Source organism: Ornithorhynchus anatinus, chromosome 4 (genome assembly GCF_004115215.2).
Source record: "Ornithorhynchus anatinus isolate Pmale09 chromosome 4, mOrnAna1.pri.v4, whole genome shotgun sequence".
In the NCBI taxonomy this organism is placed as follows: domain Eukaryota; kingdom Metazoa; phylum Chordata; class Mammalia; order Monotremata; family Ornithorhynchidae; genus Ornithorhynchus; species Ornithorhynchus anatinus.
This window is the reverse complement of record NC_041731.1, coordinates 25027576-25041689: the sequence shown is the minus strand read 5'-3', so window position 1 is coordinate 25041689 and position 14114 is coordinate 25027576. Positions and strand designations below refer to the sequence as shown.

Below are 14114 nucleotides of genomic sequence, written 5' to 3'. Positions count from 1 at the left end.
ACCCATCACTGTGTTCCCCAGAGGCGAAGGCAGGAGGAAGAACAAGCAACTGATCTTGCAGAGTGATGGACCTGGGGTCCTACACCCCTTGCTGAAATTCCTCCTCCTCCCCTTACTTTCTCTTTCAGCCACTGCACTTGCTCCAATTCGTCTTAGTTACCAAGCTCTCCCACTAAATGGGCCCAGGGTGGCTGAGGAGGGATGGGGTACAGGAGGTCTCAGCCAGGGGGACCAGCGAGGGAGTGCCCTGCATTCCAAAGGCCAAATCACATCTTCTGGGGGCAGGAGCTGGATGCCGTGGATCACAGAGGCAATTGCCATTCAGGGGTTGGGGGTTTGGACCCAGATGGCCATCAAGACTAAGGAAGCTTTTCTGTTAAAAGTCTTGTCATTTTTAATACACAAAAGCTGTCAGGTACCAAAATACAGATCCACTCTCACACCAGCAACAGACTAGAAGCTTTTTGGATTCCAGATACACTCCACTTTTGGTATAGAAGAGTCAGTCTTGTTTTATCCCAGACCCAGCATCGATCTGGCTCCCTGAAGGCTCGAAGGCAGAAGTGTGAGCAGTGGAAGGAGCTGGTCTGTTCCCCCTCCTCACCAACCCTGGGGGTTTATCCCTTGCAGAACAGACCCTTAGGGTAAGGCACAGTGGCAAAGGGCAGAGTTGGGCCAGAATCCCATCTCCTGTCAGCCTGTTGCTAAAAACCCAATGGAGAGAACACACCTCACCAACTTTCAACCAGATCTTAGGCAATGGCCGGGACAACTTCAAATTCTGCCTCACAGGGAGAGGGAGAGTAGGCGGAGGGAACCACATCCACGGGGGCCTGCCCCCCATCTGGATCACTGCATCTCCCGATGTGGGAGTGGCGATTGACCAGGGTGGCTGGCTTGAGTCCAACAGGCTTCTCTAGGGTTGGTGGGTGGGCCGGTGAGGATGGGGTGTAGGGGAAGGATGGCCACACCTTCAGGGCAACAATGCTAGAAGCGGGCAGACGTAGGGCAGGTCCAAGCACAGCGGTGAGCTGTGGGGAAAGAGGGTAGGGGCTCCTGAGCGTGAGACATCTGCCACTTCTTTGGAGGCCCCAAGGCCTCTACCTCTCTCTAAGGAGAGGGTAGGCCACAAAGTAGCCCACCGCAGAGCCCAGGATCACTCCCAGGAAGATCCAGGTGTTGTAGGACATCACAGCCAGCATCACAAAGTAGCCGATGACCACCTGGACGACGTGGAGCAGCGACTGGCCAAAATGACACAGAAACCACCTAGACACACAAACCACTCGTTAGCTGAAGGCACGGTGAGGGACATCCCCTGTTGGGGCTTGGGGTGGGGAGGAAGGGAGTAGGGAGGAGCCTGGGACACAGCTTGGAAGAGGGAGGCCAGGGGGTTCTTCCACAGAAAGTCCGGTGGGGGTATTACTGCTGTACTCAGTGTTCAGAATGCTGTTCAGGGGCGGGGGCCAGTGCAGGGGAGAGACAAGGTGGGGAAATTCAGAGGGATTCACACAAGTGGAGAGTGGAGGTGTCTAGAGAGGGCAACAACCAGTGAACTACAGTTGTGGGTGGGTTCCTGGAAAGACCCTGAGCATCAGAGTCAATTCAAAGCACTTTTCCAGGAGTTGGATTCTCCTAAGTGCTTAGTCCAGTGCTCGGCACACAGCACTCAACAAATACTATTGACTGAGTGTGAGCCATCCCACAGAGCAGGTGCCAAAAAAGCCATCTCCTCCTCTTACCTGCTTGTGATGTGGTTCTGAGCCAGGTCTGAGGCAATGGACTCTCCTTCTGAGTCCTCGATCAGCTGCTGGCTAAGTTTTCTGGGGAAGCTGAGCAGGGCTCGATGGAGCAGTTTGGCTTTGCTGACTTTGATGCTTTCATACAACACGGCTAAAAGCAGAACAACCAGCACCGAGAGCACCAGCCCTGTGGAGAGAAATCCAGCCTGAAGCCCAAATGCCGTGGTTGTGGCAGTGGTGCAAGAAGTGGTCACCAGGGCAGCCTCTCCCACTTGCACACACACACACACACACACACACGCACGTACGCACACAGGCTCGTCTCTGAGGAACCCTGCTGGGATTCCTGATTCTTGGCCAGAAAGCAGCTCGCCCTTTCCCCTCCCACTCATCCGAGCACAGTCAGGCTGTCAATCGTATTTATTTGGGTGCTTACTGTATGCACAGCACTGTACTAAGCGCTTGGGATAGTACAGTCTAACAGACACATTCCTTGCCCATAGGGCATTCAGTGGAGTGCTGGGAGCCAGCCAGATGTACAGCAGGCACCCCTCCTTTCAAGCTGGGTCCGGGCCCACCACCCAGACATCCTCTACTCTGGAGCCCTGGGGTGGAGGATCCATTGCAGGGGGTAACTGGGGGGGCACTGAAAGTTTGGGAGTTACAGCCAGCCATGGGCCCTGCAATCAGTTCAGTGTGCCTGTTGGCTGAAGAGACTGAATGAAGGTGTATTCTTTGCCTTCTTCCTGAGAAGGCACTGGGCTGGGTTGTGGGAATGTCTGCCATTCTGGGTGACGCTTGTGCAACAGCTAGTCCAGAACTGATCCGGGGTCTGTCCCAAGGTGGAGGTGACCAAAAGGCCTCAGGGGGACCCTGTCTTAGCATGCAGCCAGCAACACACCTAATAATAATAATAATGGTACTTGTTAAGCTCTTACTCTCTTCCCAGCAATGTTCGAAGCACTGGGGTAGATACAAGACAATCAGATTGGATGCAGTCCCTGACCCACAAGGGGCTCACACACTTATCCCCATTTTACAGATGAGGTAACAGGCACAGAGAAGTGAAGTGACCTGTCCAAGGTCACACAGCAGACACTGTGGCAGAGCCAGAATTAGAGCCGGGATTAGAACCCAGTTTAGAACCCACCTGAGTTAGGAATTCTCCCTCTGGAATCTATCCCTTTAAATCCACCAGAAATCCATCTGCCAGTACCCAGAGAGGTGCTAGGGAAAGGAGGAACGGAGGGAAAAAGCAAGGTCTGGGGCAGAAGATCAACAGAGGTCAAAGGAGCAGAGAATGGGAACTTTTGAGGATCTCTCTGCCCTGAGACAGTCCTGTCTCCTGAGGCTTCACCCTTTGTTGAGTCAATTAAGAATTTGCAGATCAACTTCTGGGAGGAAGATAGGAGGCAGAAGGCTTTAGACTGAGCGCCCAATGTGGGACAGGGACTGTGCCCAACTTAATTATCTTGTATCTACTCCAGTGCTTAGTACAGTATTGGGCACATAGTAAGCACTTAATGAGTACCACAGTAAAAAGATGATGACATAGTCCCCTTTCCTCAAAGAAAAGCCATCCACCCTTTTCAGACCAGATAGCCTCAGACACCCCAGCTACTCACCGAGCTTCCCCTACTCCCTCCTCCCTCCACAACCCACCATGCCAATGCGCCCTGCCACCCCTTCAAAGTACCTCCAGGGTACCACTTCCTTCCCTGCAGGCAGGATTCCTGGGACTTGTGTCCTTGACACCCCTGAAGTGACATCTTCCCTGCTTGGCTCAAAGCTAGCAAGGAAGCTGGACATTTCACACTTCAGGCTACTGAGCCACGGGCCTGACAAAACACCAGTCAAGCCACAGGCTGAGAGAAAGAAGCAGTTCATTGACCCGAAAAACACAGAACAATTTCACTGAGATCTCAGGGACACAATATCAGGCGGGGTAGGAGGACAAAGGAGACTGTAACGGCCAAAAGAACATTTTGGTCAGAGGAACAAGTGGTGAGTCTCAGGGACAGAGGGAAACTACAGATAACTTGGGAAAACAAACCCTTTTAGGGCCAAGGCCCCTTCAAGGGAATGCAGCAATAATCGACATTTAATCATTGATCTGAAATATTTATCCAACCGGTCAAATCAGGTAACACCAGAAAACAATTTAGGTACTCTGCCAATCATAAGCATCTTTTAGGGAATAGGACTAGGGTCATGGTGGTCCTCTTTTCAAAATAAGAGCCCTAAGTCCCAGGCAGAGGACAACAGTCTCATCCCTTTTGTCCAAACCACAGTAGGGTGTTCCATTCTTCAATGTGTCCTACTATGGTGACACTTGAACTATAGAATCCATGGGGTTTATTGCTTTACAGCTCGGTAAACCACTTAGGTAAGGGATTCATATAATATATTGCCTTATTGTCATCTGATAGACTTTTCTACTGACTTTCCTCCACCACTGTGTCAGACCTCAGCCCTCCTCTTTCAAAAATCTCAGTTGCTTCAGCAAGCCTTCCTCAATTCAATCCTAACACCTTCAAGTCCGTATCAACCCAACAGCCACTTCTGGGGTTTATGTAGTCATACCTATTTTTGTAGATATGAATATTAAATTGTACATTCATTCTGGCTTAGTCATTCCACTCCCCCATCGGATGCTCATTCTTCCTACTGCTCCCACTATTTGTAAATATTTGGCATGTTTCTCTCCACTACTCGATTTCCTTATGGGTAGGGAATGTGTCTTATTCCAAACTCTAAATGCAGTGCGTCACACTCAGTAATCATGGTATTTGTTAAGCACTTACTGTGTGCAAGGCACTGTACTAAGTGCATTACTACTAGAGCATCTGTGAATATTTATTTCTTCAGGAATATTTTTGTCTATCATTAAGCCATAGTTCCTATTAGCATAAAAAGTAACATCAGTAGAAATTACTGTCCGTACTGGCTTATGGATTTCTGAGTAGTAATAATGCTACTTATCGAGGAACCGTATCAGTGTATACTAATTACTTGGGAAAGTACAAGACAACATTCCCTGCCCACAGGAGCTTACACTCTAACAGGGGAGTCAGGCATAAAAATATGAACAAATACCAAAAGCAGAATAAATTATTGAATGCACTGCTGAATAAACATTACTCCACCAGTTTTAAGAACAGGTATAAATAAATACCAAAGTGCTAGGAGTAACTCTTGCCTTAATATGACTTGGTGGGCTGGGAATTAATTGCGGAAGATTTTCCCTGGCAAGGGGCAGCACACTTGCCTTGGGAAACTTTGAGGCCCAGGGTAGCCCCTCAGAAAGAACACCCCAAAGGCACAAATACATGCGTGTATGCACATGTGTGCGCACACACACACAACCACACAAACACACAGGAACAGTTACCATTTTATTCCATCAGGTGAAGAGCAAAACTTTCAGGAAAATTTTGATCCTTTTAGACAAATCAGAAATCGAGCAGAGCACCCAGTGCTACAAATACCAGCACAGTGACACAGTCAAGGCCAATATTTACATGTGCCCTTGGGTGGGAGGGGGGGGGGGAAATCAACCATCAATCAGCCTTTTCAGCCACACACAAAGACTTACACAACGTCATCCTCTTTTACAAAAGACATCCATGTATACCCAAGGTCACTGTTCTCCAACTCCCCATCATCCAGAGCAGCATATGGACAGCCAAATGCTCAGACATTAATTTTGTTCCTTTTCCCCACAATCTGATGGCAAGTGGGAAATGGGCAGCAGGACAAAGAAGAAGCAAAGGGCCTACAAAAATTGGCCCCTAGAAAAATCAGAATTTGGCTAAACCTACACTAAGTGAGCTAAAGGCAAGGTTTCACAGGGTCACTGATTTATCTTTCATCGGGGGCTAAACGCAACAGGGGAGAGGAGGTAAAGACAGGGAGGATGCCTCACCTGCAGGACTGTGGACATTCCAGAAGTCAAACAATAGCACCACCTGATCCGAGAAGATGAAGTGCATCTAAGAGAGAACAAAGTTTGAGTTAGGGTCAGGTCTCGGATTCCTTCTCTCTTCCCCTGCCTTCTTCCCCGACACCCGACCTCTCCAGCATGCTTCTTGATGGGCCTTTAGCTGGGCCTTTCCCAAGGACAAAGAAGGTGTGAGGAGGGAGAGCAGAGCAAATAACCAATCCAATCTCTCCTGGATCTCAGGGGCTGATCTACAGGCGCAGACCAGGGTTCCTGCCAGGAAGAACAGATCTCTTTGGGATTGAATCACTCCAGACCCAAATCCACAGACCCAATTCCACAGCCCGGTCACAGCTCCCCATGTTGCATTCAAACTCTGCAGTCCCTCCAAACAAACCAGGGAGGGTCCCATCAAATTAAAATTAAAAACCACTGAAATCGCTAGGTAAGTCCTGATCCTGGGCTTTCTCTGGTGCCTCCCAAACCCCAGGGAAGGGCTGGAAGCCCGCTGAAATCTGCAGGAGAGTGAAGCCTCTTGCCCCATGTCACCCTCAGTGAGCAGGGGCCCCCCAGGACCCAGTCTTCCAGGCATGCCTTGGAACTGATCTGCAGCCCCGTGGGTGGTCCTGGGACCCAATCCAGGAGGGTAAAGCACCCCCGTGCCAGGTTCCTTTGGACCCATGAGAGTGGGAAGCAAGGGGAGAAAGGTAGGGCTCCTTCCCTATTGGCCAAGGTGATCCCAGGACCCGAAGAGACCCTCCCCTTAAGCTGGCTCTGCCTGGGAAGAGCAGGATCCGCCTGGGGCAAATCCATCTGCCTGGATGGGAGAGGGTGGAAGAGACTCAAATCTGTCCCTGGGACAAGGGTGAGGGACACACCTCCCTGCCTGAGAGGAAGCTTTTTGTGAGCGAGGAATGTATCTATTGTTTCCCTTGTACTTTCCCAAGTTTTTAGTAAAGAGCATGGCCTCAGTGGGTGCACAAGAAGCAGATTACTACTACTAAGTCCAACAGGCCTATCCCTGTTTTAATTTGAGGGCTGGCTGTTTAAGATGCCAGATATATGTCCTGAGGTGATTGGCTTAGATGTAGTCATTGAGCCAGCTGTCTCCTGAGGGCATACACAATAAGAAGTCAGTTCCTAGGAAAAATACCACCCAAGAGGTCACAGTGAGCCCTGACCTTGCTGCCAGGCGTGGACAGATGAGGGCTGGGAGTGCTGCCATGCCCAGGCTGGTTGATTGTCGTGAGAACTAACTTGACCTCCCTAGGCACCTTCTGCTGACTCTGCCTTCCACATCCCTCTTACGTCCAGCCACAAGGGAGTCAGTTTTATTGAGGGCTTACTGTGCACAGAGCACTGTACTAATAACTTGGGGATGTGCAATACAACATAATAGGTGCATTCCCTGCCCACACTGGGTTTACAGTCCAGAGAGAGGTAGGAAAGGTAGAAAAAGGGTGGGTGGGCTGGTGGAGCCCCATGTTACCGCTCTCCAGACCCACAGAGGTTCAACCGAGACAAGAAGCATCAGGACTGTCACCCTCACCAGCTGAAAACACATCCAACAGAGTACTGCCGGCATCAAAAGAAGCACCAGATTTCAGCTGGGGACACCATCAAAGGAGGCCAGCAGGAAAACGGCAGGCCCTGAAGGGGGTGTCAGACATATGTCACCTGAATCATTTCCATCTTTGCCCAGTTTGACCTACTGAGCACCCCTCTCACCCTCCCGGAGCCAGGAGGCCTCCCCAGTCTGAGTTCAGGAGGCAGCACAGTTAGCATTCTCTAAGTGATCAAGGCCTTTTTTCTGCCAACAAATGCTGTAAAGTGCTAAATGTTACTTTAAGCAAACCATTCAGAAAAGGGGCAGAGCCTCCTGGCCCCATAAGGAGGACCTGCTTGTTAGCAGAGAACCTGACTCAGAACACTTCACTGAATCCCGCCCCCCCCCAACCACCTGACGCGAAAAACCATTTCCCTCAGGTGGTAAAGAGCCAGACCTCCAAGCAGTAGATGAACTGTCAGTCATCAGTCTGTTGGGGCAAGGGAAGTGTCAGGGCTGGAACAAGGCCCCGTAATCTTCCTCAGTTTCCTCAACTACCAAATAGGGATTCAATACCTGTTATCCTTCCTACTTGACTGTGAGTCCCAGGTGGGAGAAGGACTGTATCCAGCCTGATTAACTTCTATCTATCCCAGCCCGTAGAAACAGTGATTGACATATAGTAAGCACTTAAACACCATAAAATAAAATTTAAAAATAAATAAATAAGGGACTCTAGGCAGGACCAACATTAGGGAAGGACTGATAGCAGAACCGCCTTAAATCCCCTGGCCTAAAAAGTCGCTCCCAAAGGTGCGCAGCATATGGCATCTCCTCTCTCTGTGAACGGATGCCATGTGCTGGTGTGGTTTCCTCCTGCTCCACCCAACTCTGGACTTCCTGTTGTCTCTCCAGCTTGCTGGGTGTCCCAGTGCCCTGACAGTGCAGAGTCCCACTCCAGCCAGCCCCAACTACCGCCTGGGGGATGTTCACCCCAAAGCAGCAGCCGCAGAGGGACACCAAAGGAGGATGAGTGTTTCAGACCCCAGTCACGATTTCTGGTCCCACCACCAACCCCCTCCCCTGGTTGCTGGCTGGTCTCCCTTCCTCACCCTCAGACCAGCCCTAGCTAAAAGAACAAGACGGGGGTGTCAACCTTTGACCCCAAACCCAGCCTTCCAGCCGAAATGTTTTTTAAAAGAAAAAAGGGAAATGACAAAGGAAAAGGGAGAATGGCCCTTGGCAAAACTCCTCCTGGTTGGTTCTGGTTGATGTGGCCTCTGCCTTGCCGGTTCAGCACAGCCTCTCCTGGAGTGCTTGGAACTGTCCCCTGCCTGCCCAGGCATTTACCAAAATGGAAAGGAGCTCAAAGGATGGGTTCCTCAATGCCCCCTGGGCATTTTGAAGACAGCCAGAGTCTAGGCAGCCTCTGCCACCCCATTCCTCCTCCCCGACCCTTAGGCCAACCATCCACCCATATAAAATTAGATAATCATCCACCCTCCCCTCCCTGGACCCAGAGAGAGAAGGTTGGTGAAGGGAGAGGGTTGCCAGCCACCTACATGCGTGGCTCAGTGGAAAGAGCACGGGCTTTGGAGTCAGAGGTCATGGGTTCGAATCCCTGGTCGGCCACTTGTCAGCTGTGTGACTTTGGGCAAGTCACTTAACTTCTTGGTGCCTCAGTTACCTCATCTGTAAAATGGGGATTAAGACTGTGAGCCCCACGTGGAACAACCTGATTCCCCTGTGTCTACCCCAACGCTTAGAACGGTGCTTGGCACATAGTAAGTGCTTAACAAATACCAACATTATTATTATTATTATTAACACATGCCACGCAGCAGCGAAGGACATCCATTAATGCCCAGGCAGGGCAGCTTTCCAAGGGGTGTGCTGGAGGCAGAGCAGGACAGAGGCTTGTGTAATAATAATAATGGGATTTGTTGAATGCTATGTATTATGCATTTTTCTAAGGGCTGGGGTAGATACAGAGTAATCAATTCGGACACGGTCTCTGCTCCACATAGTATGAGGTCTAAGTACGAGGGAGAATAAGTGCTGAATCCCCATTTTACAGATTAGGAAACTGAAGCCCAGAGAAGGAAAGTGACTTGTCTAAGGTCACACTGCAAGTAAGATGCAGAGCCAGAATTTGAACCCAGGCCTTCTGACACCCTGTGCTCTTTCCACTAGGCCATGCTGGTGCTTTGAACTGAAAGAAAGCCAACACCCAGATGACATATCATGCTTGCTACTGCACATGGTTAAAACTGAATTCCAGGTATGAAGGGTTGTCACCCAGTCCTAACTGGTGGAACTGGGGGAGCCCAGGGCTGCTTGCATTCCAAGAAACTGTGTAGATTTTGGTGTCAGCTGTTCAAAGGGCATTCACCCCCCCCCCCCCACCTCTACCCTCTAAGCACAGGGCTCTCCTCACATGATGTGATATACAGCACTTGTCTAGGGTGGGGGCTGGGAAGGCTCCAGTCTCTCCCATTAAAATCCAGTCTGACAGCCAGGCCTGCTGGCCGTGGGGGGCAGCACAACCAACACACACTTACAAGGGGAGAGGTTTCTGGAGCTGAGTACAGATCCTGCTTCACATTTAGCTCAAGGGGGTGGTGGGTGGTCCTAGCCTTGGAATTTCTTTCTGGAGAGGAGCTTGGTCTGAACATCCCAACCGCCAGACTCCCTCCCACTCACAAGGTAACCGAGCTTCTCTTCCTGCTCCAGGATCAGCCCTAGCCCAATGTTGTTTCAGGCTTGGGCCCTCACTGCCAGATCTGCCTTTCAAGGTGCTTTCAGCCAGCCTCCCTCTCCTCTTCCCATCTTCCCCAGAGCACCAGGCTAATGGGATGGGGTCAGCCTCAGGGGTGCTTACCGCAGAAGCATATTTCATTTCTGCCCTGGGTAACCAACATGTTGGTAACCAACATGTTTTAAGACTGTGTCAGGTCCCGTGGAAGATTAAAGCAGCTTAGTCTGTGGCAGACAGAGCTCCCACCTGGCCAGCCCAGACAGAGGAGTGCCATGCCAACCTCATCCCTGAGACAATTTTTGCCCAAACCGCTCCGCCTGGCCCCACAGCTTTGTTCTGCCGCGCTTCCTGAGACCCTGTCAGAGTTCAGAGAGATTCATGGTGCAATTGGTGACCAGTATCACGAGGCAAACCACGACCCAGTCCCATCCAAGAAAGAGGAACTCACACTGCAACTGGGTGGAAGTGTTGCAACAATGACTGATCACAGGGCAAGGAGGCTCTGTTGGCCTTACTTTGCCTAAAGGGAATTTCAGAAAAATTTCAGCTCATCTGGTTCTGCTTGAATATAAGCAAAATCACCTGGACACCCAAATCTATCAGCTAGGGTTGTTGTGTCTCTCTCCTTCCCAATCTCCCTAATAAAGGGAGAGGCTTATCTGAAATGTCCACAGGAGATAAGTGCAGCAGGCTTCTCAAACCGAAGCAGGGAGTCTCCTATCTAGGCTTTCTTTTAAATACCATCAATTGACTTCTCCCTCCCACCAGAACAAGTCCGACCCAGAAGTCAGAAAGGCTTCAGATCAATTTTCACTTGTCATAGCATCTGACCAAATCAGCCTTCAAAAATTGGGGATTCGGGTGGGAGGGAGAGAGGGAGTTGCTTTCTGCCCCAATACTTGTAAGACCACAAGTAAGCCTACGAGTGTCCTCCTGAACAACCATTTTCATGGTTTAAGGACAGACCACCCAACAACCCTAAAGTTTCCCTCCTATACCTCTAACTTGCCCTCCAGTGAGCCAGCATGGACAGCTGGTCTTTGGAGCCAAAGCCCTCTAGACCCTGCTGGAGTTTTCAGTTGCACAGCTTTTTATAATTATAATTATTACCAATATTATTATACTTAAGTGCCTACTCTGTGTCAAGTACTGTTCCAAAGCACTGGGGTAGATACAAATTAATCAGGTTAGTTGCAGTCCTTGTCCCCCATAAGGCTCATCATCTAAATAGTAGGGAGATCAGGTATTGAATCCCCAATATAATATAGTAGTAGTAATATTATTTATATATAGTAGTAGTAATATTATTTATTAAGTGCTTACTGGGTGCAATGCACCATTCTAAGTACCGTATGAGAATACTCAGGTGAGAATTAGATATGGTCTCCATCCCAATCTAAGAATTTGTCAAAGGAACAAATTCTCCATGCCTACCCCTGGCTGGGTGAAAAACTGTGTCCATTAACTCCTTTTGAGCTCATCACCTCAAGCTTCAAGGATTGCCTAACCTTCTTGGGGATGGGATTCAGAGATAACAAAACAAAGTTCATCTTGTCCGCAGCTTTCGGAAACTTAATCACTTCAGCACTGTCCCCTCTCAGCCTGCTTCTTTCCAGACTCAAGAGTCTTGACTATGTATATCTTACACCGTAAGGTTTCTCCCCCATGGTCAGCCTGGTGGTCCTTCTTGGTAATAATTAATAACAATTAATAATTAAAACAATACCTGTGGTATTTGTTATGCGCTCACTATGCGCCAGGCACTGTACCAACCCCTGGGGTGGATGGATACAAGCTCATCAGGGTGGACACAGTTCCTGTCCCAAGTGGGGCTCACAGTCTTAATCCCCATTTGACAGATGAGGAAACTGAAGCCCAGAGAAGTGACTTGCCCAAGGTTACACAGCAGACAAGTGCTGGAGCAGGAATTAGAAGCCACATCCTTCTGAATCTCAGGCCCATGCTCTAACCACTAAGCCAGGTATCTTCTCTAGCTCTATTCTGACTTTGCCTTCCAAAGGGATCAAGCATACAGGTTGGGTCATTTTCTACCTAATCTCTGTTTCAGTGTATTCTTCAGTTACTGTGTGACTTGGTGAAAAGAACATGGATTGGAAATCAGAAGACCTGGGTTCTAATCTCAGCTCTACCACTTGGCTGCTATGTGACATTTAGCAAATCACTTCTCGAGCCTCAGTTTCCGCATTTATAAAATGGGGATAAAATACCCCCTTTCTCCCTCCCTCTTGAACGGTGATCCCCGCTGAGGGGCAGGAACTGTGTCTGACCTGATTATCTTGTTTCTCTCCCAAAGCTTAGCACAGTGTTTGGCACGTAGTAAACGCTTCATTAACATCATCATTATTGCTGGCCACAGGGAACCCTCAGCACCTATATCATGTGTGTTTCCCCAGCTTAAAAAGTCTTCCAGAGAGCGGTTGCTCCAGGTGCCCTGGAAAGGTACATCTGTGTACTCTCTCCTCGGGCTCTGCCCCAAGAAAGCGCTTAATAGGTAGAAGTTCTACGACTAAGGGGGCAAAGAACGGGGAAGGACCCGGCGAAGGGATGTGGTTTGCCTGATACTTTAAGAATAATAATAATAATTATGTGTGCTCTGGCCAAGCACTGAAGCCGGGGGCTAGGAGGCAAGGACGGAGAGCTGGGCCCGGATCAGGGCGTCGCGGAGCTTCCTCGGGCCCGCGGTGCCACCGGTGACCCGGGCCGCCCCCCCGCAGAAAGAAAACCTTCCCCTTCCCCTCACCCAACTCACCTGCATCTCGGACCCTTCTCCCGGCTCAAGCCAATCCCGGGTTGTTTGTGGGAGGCTCCGGCAGCCCCGGAGGCTGGGGTCACCGGGGTCCCGGGCCGTGGACAGGGCAGGGCAGAGCAGGGCAGGGCAGCGGCGGGCGCGGTCCGCTGGCAGTTGGGGCCTGGGCGCCCCAGGCCAGGAGCTCGGCAGGCCGGGCTTTCCGCCCTTCCGAGCAAGTCCCCTGCCGCAGGCCCGGCGCGGCCTTAGAAGGTGCTCGGCTGGTCGGAGGACCGGTCCGGATCGCGGCTCTGCTCTGCTCCCTGATCCACGGCGGGGCAGGCCGCGGCTCTCCCCTTTCTCGGCCACGGGAACGTGGCCCGCCCCTATCCCCGCCCCCGGACCCGCCCCTTCTGCTCCACCGTTTCTGCCTGACCCGCGGGGAACATTGATTGATTGATTGATTGATTTGTGGCAGCGCCGGCTAAGGCTGAGCTGGTCAGGCGAAGGCCGGAGACCATGCGACAGGCACGGGTTCACGCTCGCCCCGCCGAGAAACCCCTTGGGCTTGGGCTGCTCGGGGATGGAGTTGGAGAAAATTTATTCGTATCCTCTTCAGGAAATCAAGAACCAATCCTTTTCGGACATCAAGCAATCAATTTATTGAGGGCCTACTAGATCAGAGAACCACACTAATCTCCTGGGATAGTAGTAGTGAATAGTTGTGACCCCTGCCCTCAAGGAATCAATCAATAAATGGTATTTGCCGAGCACTGCACTAAGCCTTTGGGAAAGTACCCTATAACAGAGTTAGTAAGCAGCAGCTACAGCGTGGCCTAGTGGGAAAAGTCGGAGGGCCTGAGTTCTAATACCAGCTCCACCCTTTGCCTGCTGTGTGACCTTAAGCAAGTCATTTAACCCCTCTGTGCTTCAATTTCCTCATATTTAGACCGTGAGCCCTTTGTGAGACAGAGACTGTGTCTAACCTCATTTATATCTGTCCCAGCATTTGGAGTAGTGCTTGACACACAGTAAGCACTTAATACCATAAAAAGTGTTTACAGTCAAGATAAATTTACAATCTAGAAGGGGAGACACAAATAATTTATGGATAGGAAGAAGGAAAAGAGGTTATGTATAAGACTTGGTGTTGAATAATAATGTTGGTATTTGTTAAGCACTTACTATGTGCCAAGCACTGTTCTAAGCGCTGGGGTAGACACAGGGGAAGCAGGTTGTCCTGTCCCATGTGGGGCTCAGTCTTCATCCCCATTTTACAGATGAGGGAACTGAGGCACAGAGAAGTTAAGTGACTTGCCCACAGTCACACAGCTGACAAGTGGCAGGGCTGGGATTCAAACTCATGACCTCTGACTCCAAAG

At 50.3% G+C, this 14114-nt stretch overlaps 1 protein-coding gene across 1 annotated transcript; it reads right to left on the bottom strand.

Moving 5' to 3' along the window:
* Positions 1–369: 369 nt before the first annotated feature.
* Positions 370–13099, bottom strand: SLC31A2 (solute carrier family 31 member 2). The gene is made up of 4 exons (XM_029063334.2): positions 12757–13099; positions 5668–5734; positions 1743–1929; positions 370–1269 (listed from the first exon to the last, which is right to left on the bottom strand). The coding sequence occupies exons 1-4, from the start codon at positions 12760–12762 to the stop codon at positions 1101–1103; spliced, it is 429 nt and encodes a 142-aa protein (XP_028919167.1). The 5' UTR covers positions 12763–13099; the 3' UTR covers positions 370–1100.
* Positions 13100–14114: the final 1015 nt, after the last annotated feature.

Coding starts and splice junctions, on each gene's coding strand:
- SLC31A2 (XM_029063334.2), bottom strand. Junction 1,930..5,667: donor GAATGTCCACAGTCCTGCAG/GTGAGGCATCCT, acceptor TTCTCTCCACAG/GGCTGGTGCTCTCGGTGCTG. Junction 1,270..1,742: donor CAGAACCACATCACAAGCAG/GTAAGAGGAGGA, acceptor TTGTGTGTCTAG/GTGGTTTCTGTGTCATTTTG.